The sequence below is a fragment of the Mauremys mutica genome, chromosome 6 (assembly GCF_020497125.1).
Source record: "Mauremys mutica isolate MM-2020 ecotype Southern chromosome 6, ASM2049712v1, whole genome shotgun sequence".
Classification (NCBI taxonomy): Eukaryota; Metazoa; Chordata; order Testudines; family Geoemydidae; genus Mauremys; species Mauremys mutica.
Genome location: NC_059077.1, coordinates 41,838,796 through 41,852,625, shown reverse-complemented (window position 1 = coordinate 41,852,625; position 13,830 = coordinate 41,838,796). Strand labels below are relative to the sequence as shown.

Sequence of the window (13,830 nt, the reverse complement as noted above, 5' to 3'; positions counted from 1 at the left end):
TCCCACTCCAAAAATAGCTGCCTAACCTGTGGCTGAGTTACTGAAATTCTCAAATCATGGTTTAAAGTTATAGAGAATTTACCATTTACACTAGTTTAAACCTGCAAGTGACCCATGGCCTGTGCTGCAGAGAAAGGTGAACCTCCCCCCCGGCCTCTGCCATTCTGACCCAGAGGAAAATTTCTTCCTGATCCCAAATATGGCAATCAGTTAGAGCTTGACCCTGTGACTCACCGCAGTCACCTCCAACGGCACAGTGTACAGCTTTGCTTTGTTACGCTGGCTATACATAAGACTTTTAATCATCTTTTCTTATACCTATGTAGGGCCCTACCAAATTCACAGTCATGAAAAACACATCATGGACTGTGAAATCTGGTCTTTTGTGTGCTTTTACCTTATACTATACAGATTTCACAGGGGAGACCAGCATTTCTCAAACTGGCGGTTCTGACCCAAAAGGGAGTTGCAGGGGGGGTTGCAATGTTATTTTAGGAGAGATGTGGTATGGCCACTCATACTTCTGTGCTGCTTTCAGAGGTTGGTGGCCGGACAGCAGTGTCTGCTGACGGAGGGCCCAGCTCTGCAGGCAGCAGCGCAGAAGTAAGGGTGGCAATATCATACCATGACATCCTTATTTCTGTGCTACTGCTGGCAGTAGCTCTGCCTTCAGAGCTGGGTTCCCAGCCAGCAGCTGCCGTTTCTCAGCTGCCCAGCTCTGAAGGCAGTGCCACCAGCAGCAGCAATGCAGAAGTAAGAGTAGCAATTCCGCAAACCCTCCCCCACACAATAACCTTTGCGATTCCCCCCCCCCAACTCTTTTTTGGGCCAGGACGCCTACAATTACTGTGAAATTTCAGATTTAAATAGCTGAAATCATGAAGTTTACAATTTTTAAAATCCTGTGACCATGAAATTGACCAAAATGGACCGTGAATTTGGTAGAGCCCTATGTATTAGTCTCTCTCGGAAGAGGTTTTGAGCTAACTCTGGGTCTGTTTACACAACAAAGAAAAACCTGCAATTTAGACTTGTGGGGGTTGGGCTGCGGGGCTGTTTCATTGCTGTGTAGACTTCCCAGCTTGGGCTGGAGCCAGAGCTCTAGGACCTTCCCACCACACAGAGTCCTAAGCCTGGACACCAGCCTGAGCCCAGAAGCCTACACAGCAATGGAGCAGCACGAGCCCAAGTTGGTTGACGGGGGGCCAGCCGCACATGTCTAGTTGCTGTATAGATGTACCCTCAAACCAGTTTCTTATGGCTGTGTAGTTTATTTTCTGTTTTCCCCACAAACTTGATTACTTTACAATTTCTTACATAAACACAACACTAAACATTACTCTGTTAAAATGTTAAATCACAGTAGGCTTCTGTCAAGTCTAAATCTGCGTTTGCTCCCAACAAACACTAACCACAAGAAAAAGTGCCCTGTATATTTATATAAGCAGAAATAATGTAGATTACTATATTACTCCTTTCTGACATTTTGTTTTAATTATGTCTATTCACAGAGAAGGAAAAACATGGCTTGCTATTTTTAAAAAAGTGACTTTGCACAAATAAGTGTTTAATGTATCACAGTAGGTAGGGAAAATATGTTAAAAATAATTCCTTGCTGAGATGCATAAGTATTTGTTCGCTGTACCTGGTACTGTATCTTCTTTTCTATTAAATAATGTTACAAATATGTCTTTGTCACCCGATATATTGTGCTTTACTATTAATAAAAGAGGAATTCAAGAGTTAATTCAAGTTAATAAGTTATGATAGTAACTGTAAGAAATCCCTTCACATTTTTCTGAGATACTGTAGCACATTAGATATGGGCCTGATTTAAAAACATAATTTAGGACCCTGGCCTTCCATCAGAACCATGGTAGATAGGGTATATCTCATCTTTTCATGTAAATTAAATGAGAGAATAATCATCTCATTTAAGTTGTTATATGCCACATAAATATGTTTCTGTTTGGACTTTAAGACCAAAATTATATATTAGCTAGCAAAGTACAGTTGCCATAGCTAGTAATATACAATAAGTATAAAATGATATTCTAGAGGTAAGTACTTATTTATTTTATTTTAAAAAAATATGCTGTGCAGCTTTTTGGGAGTAATATTTTGTTACATTTAAATAACTAGTAGCTGAAAGCCCATCACAGGGATAAATCACAAACTAAAACTATTTCCCCATGCTAATTTTTCCCCTACTGTTACTCACACCTTCTTGTCAAATGTTTGAAATGGGTCGTCCTAATTATCACTACAAAAGTTAGAGCTGGTATGGCAACCCCCATTTTTTCATGTTCTCTCTCCCTCTCTCTCTCTCTATATATATATTCCTACTGTATTTTCCACTGCATGCATCTGATGAAGTGGATTTTAGCCCTCAAAAGCTTATGCCCAAATAAATACTATATGTTAGTCTCTAAGGTGCCACAAATACTCCTCGTTCTTTTTGCTGATACAGACTAACACGGCTACCATTCTGAAACCTGTCATAAAGCTGTGTGTAAGAAAGCCAAAACTGGCTGAGAACTTAAAAACTGGATGGTAATAGACCACAAATCCTGGTCACGATCGAACCTGATGATAATTTGTGACTATGGTTTTATGGTAAGTGTGAGAGAGAGTGGGCAAATGTGTGGGTTGTGCTGGGATAGCTATGTTGATTTGTGTGTGGGTTGTGGTGTGCTGGGAGAATTGTGTGAATTTGTGTGGGTGGCAAATGAGGATGTGTGTTTGGGATTATTGTGTGTGCTGGTTGTGTTCTTGTGTAGGTGGTTTTGACGAACTGTGGCAGTTGGGCCAAGTAATCCACCATCTGTGCAGTCTCCCAAACACAGTAATGAAATTGTTATATGCAGATTAACTGTAGAGTAAGGGTGGTGATTGGGTGAGTTACCACTAATATCACAATGGTCCAGGACTCTTGGCATGCCTTATTGTAGCTGTACATCACATGGGTGTAATTCATAAAGTCAAAATGTTTGAGAACTTAAAAATTGCATGTAACAGACTGCAAAACCCAGTGATGATTAAGACGGATGTTATTCTGAACAAAGGACTCTCAGCCTTGTCTGTAGCTGTTTCCATCAGTTCACGGTGACTGTACAGACATTCCAAGCTTCAGAATGATCATTATATAAATATTTATGGCTTGAACATCCATTCATCCACCCAGGCCCGCCGATGGAGGGTGGGGGAGGCAAAGGCGGCAATTGCCCAGGGGCACAGGGCCCACCGCTGCTGCCGCAGTAGCAGCGGCCGGGAGCCCTGGGCCCTTTTAAAATCACCTGGGTGGGCTGCAGGGCTCCTACATATACAAGACTGCTCCGGGCCCCGCGCCGGCGCGATTGGCCAGCACTTCCGCCCCGGGCCCTGCCCCCCTAGGGACAGCCCTGGCCCTGGAATTTCTATTGGCGGGCCTGCATCCACCTTGCCCTTGGTAAATAGGAAACTTTTCCAGCTGGATGCCATCAACTTCTGCTAAATGTAAGCTTTTCTTTTCTTTCTTAAATTAAATTTCTAGCCCTTATGGTTGCAAAGCTACTCCTCAGAACAAAAGACGTGTGTAAACCATTGCAATGTAATCCTCCTGAGTCTGTAGCTAGGCAGCTCAGTGCCTATACTGCTGTTCATAGCTCTAACAAACTGCAAACTCTGATAAAATAAGAGATTAATGGGGTCAGTTAAATAAGAGAAGTGTGGTCTTAGATTTCAGAGAAAGAAAGAGGCACTGAGGACAACAGAGAAAAATATATGCTATAATTTATCATAGGAAAGAGAAAAGGAAAAGTGGGTATGGTAACTGAATTCTCCTTTTACCCCTAGAGATTATTACTATTGATAACATGTCTTACAGTAGTGCTGAGGTACCAATCAGAATTGGGCCCCTTTTGTGGTAGGTGCTGTACAAATACATAGTAAGAGACAGGCTCTTCCCTGAAAATCTAATGTAAGAAAACATGCAAAGAAAATGGATATAACACAGGATAAGGGAAACAGTGACAGGAACATGAGGTCACACAGAGTAGGCAGGTGATCAGTTCAAATATTAAGCTAATTTAAAATTAAATATATGTAAATAAGAAATATTAATGATATCAATAATCCCTATGACCCACAGGCCTAACCCTTATCAGTTGGTGATTTACCATAGTTATTGTGATACAAGTGGGTCTAGAGGGGAGATTTGAAGGAGGACAGGATAATGGCTGGTTCAGGGATTGCTTTCCATGCATGAGAAGTAACATGGAAGAAAGTGAAAAGGTAGAAGAAGAAGATAAATGGAAAATCAAGGCTGGCATTGTTGTTGGAGCACAGGGAGCAGGTGATGACACAGGATAGAAGTGGGGCTATGTAAAGAAGAGAAGAGTTGTGAAGGCCCTTTGTATTTGATATGGGGGAGATGGGGAGCCAAAGGAGGGGTTCTAATTGGGGGTGATATGGCAGACTGATGACCCAAGGAAGGTAATCTTAAAATCAGTCTTTTGAATTGACCTGTATAGATGGGGAGATGTAGGTGACAGGAAGGCCAGAGAGGAGGAGGTTATAGTAGTCAATATGGCAGTTGATAAATGCAAGAGCTGGACAGCCTCTTTTGCTTCAAAGAAAGAGAAAAAGCAGTATCTGGGAAATGTTATGGAGGAATAAGTGGCATGTTTGGTCAGGGCCTGGATGTATGGGGATAGTGAGAATGCAAAAAGACTAAACTCAGGCTCTGGTCCCAAATGACTGAAAAGATAGTAGTGCTGTCACGGGTGACAGGGAAAGGAAGATACAGTGGGATGAATTTGGGAAGGAAGATGAGAACATCGGTTTGGGTCATGTTAAATTTAAGTTGATAAGATATCTGAGATGAGATGTCAGAGAGACAGGACAAGTTGTGGTGTTGGATAGAGTGGAGACAGGAGCTGTAAGTAATCAGTTAAGGATACAAGAGTGCATTAGATCATGTTAGAAAGGTTGTAGAAAGAATAGAGATGGGGGCAAATATTGATCTTGGTGGGACCTCCTTAGAACCATGGAGGAAGGAGAGGAGGAAGATCCACTGAACAATACACTGAAGACTCAATCAGCAAAGTAGGGTGTAGACGAAGGGCAGATGCGCTAGACGGGGGAAAGGGTTCAAGGAATCTTTCCTTCCTAATCCACTCATCCAGGGTTTAGCTATAATCTACTTCCTTGTCTGTCTGTCTAGGCACTTATATGGCTCCCATCACCATAGTATCCCTGTGTTGGAGTGTGCAAGGATAGGTGGCCGCTGCCTGCATGTTCAGTGGCCCCAAAAGGGACTGTTTCTATGTGGAGGGAGGGTGAATCTGTGGCTCTTCCCTGGGCGCAGACTAAACTGGCTGCATTGGAGGGCTACATCTGTTAAACAGGTGTAGAAGGATCAACCCTTCCTACACTGCCACAGGGCCAAATTCATCCCTGTGCCACTGCAGAGTCCAGTGCAGGGATCAAGAGGAAGCAGCTTGCTCCCTCCCTCCCCAATCCAGGGGCTATTTGGGATCTTTTCCCACTAGGATGCTTGCCTGAAACTCCTGTTAGTGTTAATGAAAGCTACGCATGCACTTTGGGAAGGATTATATTATGTGTCTTTTTTTTGAAAGTTTAGGGCTTGAGCCTGCATTTCTATATGAGCAAAACTCTCTTTGAAGCCCATCTGAATTTCACCTGTGTACAGGTTGAAGGATTAGGTCTGTATTATCAAAATAAAAGTAAAAGGCTGTGATTTAGAGCTCTGTTTCATTCCTGTGTCTTAGTTTTGCAAGTATGCTGAGTTTTTAAAATAGTGATCCAGGCACCCTTTCATGAAAAACAGTGAGTCTTTTGTTGCATGTTAAGAACAAATTATGAAAGTTGAATTCATCAATTGGCCTCTTCCCCGCCCCATTACTTGGAATTTGAACAAAACACTGGCTTTTTTTTTTAAAGGAAAACCAACAGTGTTGACAATTTCTATAAATTCTGTATGCTTAGTATTCTGTTGATTTAAATAAATTATGAAAGAAAAATATTTTAACAGTTGAACTGAGCTTCACTCACAGACTCTATATTAAGGATTACAGTCTCATGTGCCTTTAAGAATTTTCTTTATGAACATGTTATTAAATGTATGAACATGTTTTGATAATGTAGTGCTTAGTAATTTGTCATGATTCCTGTTCAAAATTTTAAGGTCCACTCAGCTAACCTGAAGTTGAAATTTCAGAGAATATACAACAGTAAAAATATAATAGTTAATATAATAGTAGTTTTGTTATCCAAAGAGACAGTTAAAAGGTCAAATACTCACATCCAGACTGCAAATAAACATAGCACTTTGTGAAAATCCTTTTAAAGAAGGTTGTGCATAGGTATAAAATCCTGTTCAGTCTGTAATATATTTCAGTAATAAAACTGAACATAGAAATGAAAGCCTGGAAAACTACAAGGACCTTTTATGTGCACTGGCTAAGTACATGTAAACATGGATTGACTTCTGTTTTTATAGAAGTTGTGAACTTGCTCTGTTCTCTGACATTTTATAGGTAGCACAGCATATTTGTTAGAACCAAATTCTGCTCTCTGATATGCACATGCAACTCCTGGTGCACAGATGTGGGAACGGAATTTGGCCCTCAGAAAGCAAATACTGTGAAATTCATGGCACTGGAGCAGAGATCTTCCTAGAATTAAATCCACTGCTGTCAGTGCACACCATCAAGAATCACCTCTGTGACTAAATTAGAACTAGAGCTGGTCAGGAAAAAAAACAATTTTAAAATGCTGTAGATAAAAAAGGGAAGTCTCATGAAAACACTCCCTATATTTTGACAAACTCTAATGAATGCATTGCTTAATGAAGCTAAACAACTAGTATAGCAAATATTTGAGTCTGTTAACTTAGATTAGTGATGGCAAATCTTAACACTGTCCTTTTTTTCTCTGTAGTGTCTACAATAGTAACTGGATGCCTTAGTACATAGCTGTCATATTCCTTGCTTTGGTGGTGTGTTTGTGCTAGGCACTTACGTTTATATTTTTAAAGAATAAGGTCTGAGGATGAAGGAATTCTCCTCCCCCAACCCCACTGAGTGTAGAGCAGCAGCAGGACTGCTCTATGTCTCTAATTCTAGCCTCTGCAGCACCTGCACTCCATATGTAGTGGTGGGGTTTCCACTTGCTGAGCAGTGGGTGCTCCAGTCCTACAGTCCCACCCCGGAAGGCTAGCGGTGTTCAGGCACACAGTGATACCCCCCAGCCCCGTGGTTCTAATCTCTGCACTGCTCATTAACTGTGCACTCCATGCACGACTGCCATTGCACACTGGTCAACACCCCTTTGCTCACTAATACAAGTCCCTTCCTTCTTGTGCCCTTTGTATGATGTAGACAGCTTCAGATAGCTCCTCCTTCCTGCTGATATTCAAACAAACAATGATCCACATTCTACCTGGGGTAGAGGGTAACAACATTGACTTGAATCCTAAACGGTGTTGCCTGTGTTGTCTTCTCTGATCCCCAGACATCTCCCCGCTGCTCCCTAACCCAGCAGAAGGCAGTGGCACCTCTCTGGGCTATGTGCTATTGGCAAGGAGTATGAGAGGAGCCAGGCAGCTGTTATTCTGTGGCATACTCCCTTGGGAATCCCATTTGATTTCAAGCATAAAACTGCCCAAAGATTACTTACGAGACAGCCCTACCTGAATGGGAATTCTGCGTGGCCATCCATGAGAGAGGTTACAAGAGAGCCTGTCTCCAAAAGGAACTGGGTGTTTTATATTAGAAATTTATGTCCTGGCCTGGCTGGAAGACGCTGTGGTGACTGGAGAATTACTGAAATAGTGACACCACAAGAGACTGACAATTAATTGAAAGAGAGGGGTTTTAGGTGGTTTAAAACCCAGGTATTTGTGTTTTCCTTAGCATTTATTCAACTTCTCTGATCTATAACCATATTGAATAAAAGGAAGTCTTTGTGAGAGACCTCACCACCTCAGTGTAGGTTTTAGAGCTCACATTAAACAAGCTCTGGGCTTTCCCAATGCCATGGAAGACCAGGCTTGAAAATTCCTAATTTTTCTTATTTGGACCAATCTAGCAATACAAATTTGCTCCACTTTCTAAACAGAATTAATTAAATCAGTGCAACTCCTTTTTGTGGACATTTTGGAAACAGTTTAAGAAAAGCTAAGCTAAACAGATGCCAACCTCTCAGACATTCTGAAATCAACCTACACAATTTCCATCAGCCATTTCCCATTTAGTTAAATCAGTCCAATTTCTGGGTGTAGACCAGCCTTCAGGTAAAAAACAAGCAGCAAAAAAATCTTTAAAGGGCATCCTTTATGTGCCCCAGTAAAGAATCTCAACAGTGCTCTATGCTCAATTTAAAAAAAAATCTTTTGCAGGTCACCTTTAGGGATGTATTTAATTTCTGTTGATTTTCATAATTTATCTAAGGGCCACATTGGTTAATGCTTTCAGTTGGATCTAGGTTTACTGGAACAGATACTAATATAAGTGACTAGTGGTTAAATTATTTTTCCATATGAGTCCCACTCTTGATACACGGGTATTTTTGGTGTAAACTGGAGTTAATTCGTTGGAAGACATCCCTGGATGTCCAAGGCAAGCTTCACTAACGTTGTGTAAGTGTATCAGGTGTGGGTTGCTCGGTTTCAGTCTTTGCTAGTGTACAGATTCTAATGTCTTATTTTAAAAGAGAACAACCAAAGCTGTGGCCTCTCTTTTTCGAAATACAAGAGATTAGGGGAAAGTGAACCTCCCGCCAAGTCCTTTCCCCCTTTCGGGCTGGGGAGACCCCCTACTCCCTGAGCCGATCTCTGTGTTTCTCGGGGCAGCTCTTTGTGTCAGTCTGTCTCTAACACAGCTTGTCCCGCACAACGCCCCGGCTTCACCCCCTGCCTCTCGCCCTCCTCCTCCTGCTGCCGCCACTGCCTGCCCAGGGGAGAGGACCCTGCGGCCAATGGACTGCAGCCTCCTGAAGTTCCGCCCTCCTTCCCCGCACGAGGAGCAGGTCCCCGGGTTAAACAGCCCCTGCCTGGGCTGCCGAGCTTGAGTGAGCGATTGTCCCCGCAGAGCCTCCGAGGCGCGCTCCATGCCCCTGGCTGCTTAGGGGCCAGCTCCGGCATCCCTCTCCTCCTCCCCAGAGCCGAGAAGCGGAGCTGAGCCGGGGAAGGGGTCTGGGCTGCGCTCTCCCGCCCCTGCACTGAACATGCTGAGCAAGCGCCAAGTCACCGTCCTGCTCCTGCAAGTTCTGCTGCAGTTGTGCCCGGGCTCTGGCGTCCAGCCTGCCCCGCAAGGTAAGGGGCAGCGGCCCTTCTGCAGCCCGACGCGCGAAGGGGCGGTGATAGGAATAGGTGAGGCGCTTTCCCAGCTGACTCGCCTCCGGTCGATGAGTAGTTATTCTGCTGAGGTGCATTGTCGTGCTAGACAGCAGGTGTCTGGACTGGAAACATACGGCAGTGATAGAAACCCCGGATCGCTCCCCTGAGGCAAAGATGGGTACATCGAACGCAAATAAATCTCCTTGAGGTCATTATTTAACCCGTGAAAGGGGCTAAGGTAGCACAGCAGAACAGTGTCTCATTCAGAGACATGGGAATCAAAGCTGATTAACTGAATAGATAAGCACCAGGGTCTCAAACTTTTAAAGAAAAAAGAAAGTTTCTTTAAATGGGCAATGAGATGTGTCTATGTCAGTATTGGTCTGGGATCATGTTTATCTAGATACCCAGATGTGAGGAAACCACGTGATTTCACAGGCGTCTGTGACATGTCTCACCTCTTAGTGACATTCTGTAGGGTTTTTCTTATCTCCTATCTTCTAGTCTTTGTTCTTCTCTCCTCTGTCCCAGTACACAGGAACCGTACCTATGTGAGGACAGTGTAACTAAGGATTAGACCTAGGCACAGTTCTTTCTATTTGTGCTTAGTTTTATGATGATTTACTCTAAAGTACCTCAAAAGGAATGAATGTGTCAGGCACAAACAAAATCCTAATTTATTGAAGGCTCAGTAAAGCAAAAGTGCCTTTAATATGTTAAGAGTTGGTGCCCACTTGAGTTGACCACTGGGTGATGTGGGAGAAGGGGCGGGGAGCAGAAACAAAATCTTAAGTTAGTGAAAGTTAAATTCTTCCTTAGAGAATTTGAGAAAGGACTCATTTGACTTGGTATTACGAATAATGTACTGGTAATGTCTGGATGCTGTGTTGTTTAATTTCCCAGTAACCTCTACTTGTATTTATCCACCTGTTTGCACGTTTTGATTTGAACACTGTAACCTTGTAACTGAGAGATGTGATTGCTTTAGGGGAAATTCTTCCATACGTTTGGAAAGAGGCTGTGTTTAAACTTTGTAAAGTAGCGTACTCTCTGCGACCGCTTATAATTACAGTATGTTCGCTTCTGAGGCAAAAAGATGGCACTCTCTGGAAATTATGGTTGAGATTTTCAAAATACAGACACACATCTTCCTTCGGACAGCTTTAAAAAGCTGAACCTTTAACTTTTATTGACTTATTTTTACTCAGTATTACTTAAAAAAAAAAGTCTGTTTTGTAGACAAAGTATATGTGCCAGGTTCCAAAGGCTCAAGTAGCATTTTGTATTAAATAGCCTTTCAATATCCAAGTATACATTTAGAGTAAGTATGCATTGCCTCTTCTATTTCCTATGGGTCATTTTATATATACATTTCCTTACTGGTCCAGTGTGGTTCAATTGGTAGAGCTCTTACCTCAGAGCCAGAAGAACAATGATTTCAGGTTCTCCCCCAAGACCTGTATATAGACCAAATGTTGATAGTGTGTGTACCGCACTATGAGAGATGCTGCCTTTGTATATTATAAGATGTTGGCAAGAAGTGGAGTGAGGTTTGGTGACTGCAGAAGGGACTAGGACTTAGAACTCCTAGATGGAATTTGTTCCCAACTCCTTGTGTGAACTTGGGGAAGTCACTTACCTTCTTTGTTTCTTAGGACTGGTCTGCACTATAAAATTAGGTCTATGTAAGTCACCTTGTGTCCATCTGCTTGTTCATGTGTCCATGCTTACATTTGTCTCCGGCCACCGTTAAGTGCCCTGTTCCAGCAATGCAGTAAACCCACCTCCCTGAACAGTCGCTACTGAAGTTGACACAATGCAAGTGTAAACGCTGCATGGCCTGTGTTGACCCTAACTGTCCTCCAGCAGCTGTCCCATAATTCCCCATTCTCTGTGACAGTGACCACTGGGGTCACAATTTTAAAGTCCTCTGCCCTAAGAGATCACAGAGACTAGAAGACACTTTCCTTTTTAGAACTCCTTGTGTATTCCAATTGCCTTTTCCTAATTGCTCACCTTGGCAAGCACACCGAGCAGCTCACCCTTGTTGTGTGCAACCACTTAGTCAACCATGCCAGCTCCATGCACTAAACGCAGGGCCGCCCAGAGGGGGGGGGGGCAAGAGGGGCAATTTGCCTCAGGCCCCAGGCCCCACAGGGGCCCCCACGAGAGTTTTTCGGGGGCCCTGGAGCGGGGTCCTTCACTCGCTCCAGGGGGCCCGGAAAACTCTTGCAGGGCCGGGCCCAGGAGCTTCTTCCGCTCCCGGTCTTCGCCGGCAGGGGGTCCTTCCGCTCCGGAGCAGAAGGACCCCCCACTGGCAAATTACCACCGAAGTGGGACCCGCTGCCAAAGTTCAGCTCGGTCTTAGGCGGTAATTTGGCGACGGGGGGCCCTTCCGTTCCGGGACCCACCGCCGAAGTGCCCCGAAGACCCGCGGTGGGGGCCCCCCCGCCTCCGAATTACTGCCGAAGACCGGGCTGCACTTCGGCGGCGGGTCTCGCTTTGGCGGTAATTCGGTGGCAGGGGGGGCCCCCGCTGTGGGTCTTCGGGGCACTTCGGCGGCGGGTCCCGGAACGGAAAGGCCCCCCGCTGCCGAAGACCCCAGGCCCCTGGAATCCTTTGGGCGGCCCTGACTAAACGCACTCCTGCCTGGTATTGGATCTCCTTGGCCTGTGCAAGCACAGCTATGGACCTGCCATAGAAACATGGATATCTACAAGCAGATTGCACTGGAGATGCAGGCAAAGGCGTACACAGGGATCAGCAGTAGTGCTGTGTGAAAGTGAAGGAACTTTGCCAGGGATAACACAAGTTCAGGGAAGCCAACAATAGATTTGGTGCTGTTTCACAGGCATGCCGCTTTTACAATGAACAGCATGCCGTACTTGGTGGAGACCCCACCAGCACCTTGCCAACCACTGTGAGGAGCACAAGACAGAGATCCCTGCCGTGAACAGTATAGTGGAAGGGTGTGGCGGGGGAGACATTGAAGGAGTGTCCGGCCATGCAGCAATCCAGGACCTGTTTGAGACTCCACCACAGTCTAGCCAGTTCTGCCAGGCAAGCGGGGTGAGCTTGATGGAGGGGAAGGGAATTTGGGTAAGTGTGTGCAGGCATTTTTTCCTTACAGTGTTTAAATTTAAAGATGGCACCTGGCACATCCATAAGTTAATAAGACAAAGGTATTGATTTTTCATTGTTTTACTTGTATGAGAAGCAGTAGAGGTACAACAGAGATAGAGTTGGCATCTGCCTCTCATTCCCATGTAGAGTTAAGCAGGGGCAGCATGTGGAGCAGTTTGTTTATGTACACAGAAATATCCATTTTGTCCTCCTGAGAGACTTCCATGGAGATACTCTGCAATCCTTTCCAGAAGGTCTCTGGCAATGGCTGCCTTATTTTTTCCTCTGTAGTAGGACACTTTTCCACCGCACTCTGCAATGAGTTCGTCTGGCATCATCTCAGTAAACAGGGTAACAGCATACAAGCCTGGTCAACTTTGAGACACCAGTAGCATCTGTGTCCTTGTGATCCTCAGGAATGAGAGATCATCTAAACCCACCACCACTTGTGAATATTCCGTATTCAATTATACTGAATATTAATAGGGTTAATATTCAGTATCATTGCCCTATATTGGGTCCATGGAATGGGGAGTGAAATTTTATAGCTTCATGCAACAGAACAGCCGTGGCTGGGGCTGGAGAGCAGTGCTGTGCTGAGGGTCTCTAAAGCTGAATTGTCAATAATCATTTCTTATTAAAAGTATTTATGGGACTACAGTGCCCCTACACACCTGCAGAACACCTGACCTTGATGAGGAAAAAGAAAAGGACTAGGGAGGACATGTTCAGTGAGATCTGCAAGTCAGTGCTTCATTGGACCGTGAGCAAAGGGCTTGGAAAGCCAATATGACTGACAGCATGGAGAAGGAAGGAGTACAGAAGAAAGGCGCAAGAGTCCCAGCAGGACAAGGAAAGGGAAATGCACAAGGACATAATGGATGTTCTCAAGCAGCAAATCCAAATGCTGCAGATCCTGGTTGACCTACAGTTCCAGAAATCCCAAACTCTCCACCTTGTGCAGTCTTTGGAGAAATCCATGCGTGCTGCGCCCTACACACCCCAATATGCCACATGGCATCATGGGCTGCATTCTTACCTCTACCCCTCCATGCCAGTGGATAGCAAGGAAAACCACCACTTCTCAGAGGTCTGTGAATGTGAACAATGGTTGTTGTATGTGAAGCCACAATAGACTACATTTGTACATGGAAGTGGACAGAAATGTTCAATCCCTTTCCAATTTTAAAGTTTTACTCCATTAATTCATATTAAACATTTGTATTACATTGCCTGTGGTTTTTTTTGCACTTTGTTTATTTGCACTGCTTTTCCCACTCAAAGTTATATTTTTGGAGACCTAAATTATCTTTTTTAGTTCACAACAAATACTGCAGAATGCACACTGGTACTTAAAGCAAACAGTA

The 13,830-nt window shown here is 44.1% G+C and overlaps 1 protein-coding gene across 1 annotated transcript in view; it reads left to right on the top strand.

Annotated features, from left to right (window-relative positions):
* The first annotated feature begins 9,022 nt into the window (after nt 1-9,022).
* Nucleotides 9,023-13,830, top strand: part of THBS4 (thrombospondin 4) — a 71,996-nt gene continuing 67,188 nt past the window's right edge. The window contains exon 1 of the mRNA XM_045022034.1: nt 9,023-9,316. Coding sequence (XP_044877969.1) covers nt 9,229-9,316 — 88 coding nt within the window. The 5' untranslated portion in view covers nt 9,023-9,228. The remainder of the gene's footprint in view (nt 9,317-13,830) is intronic.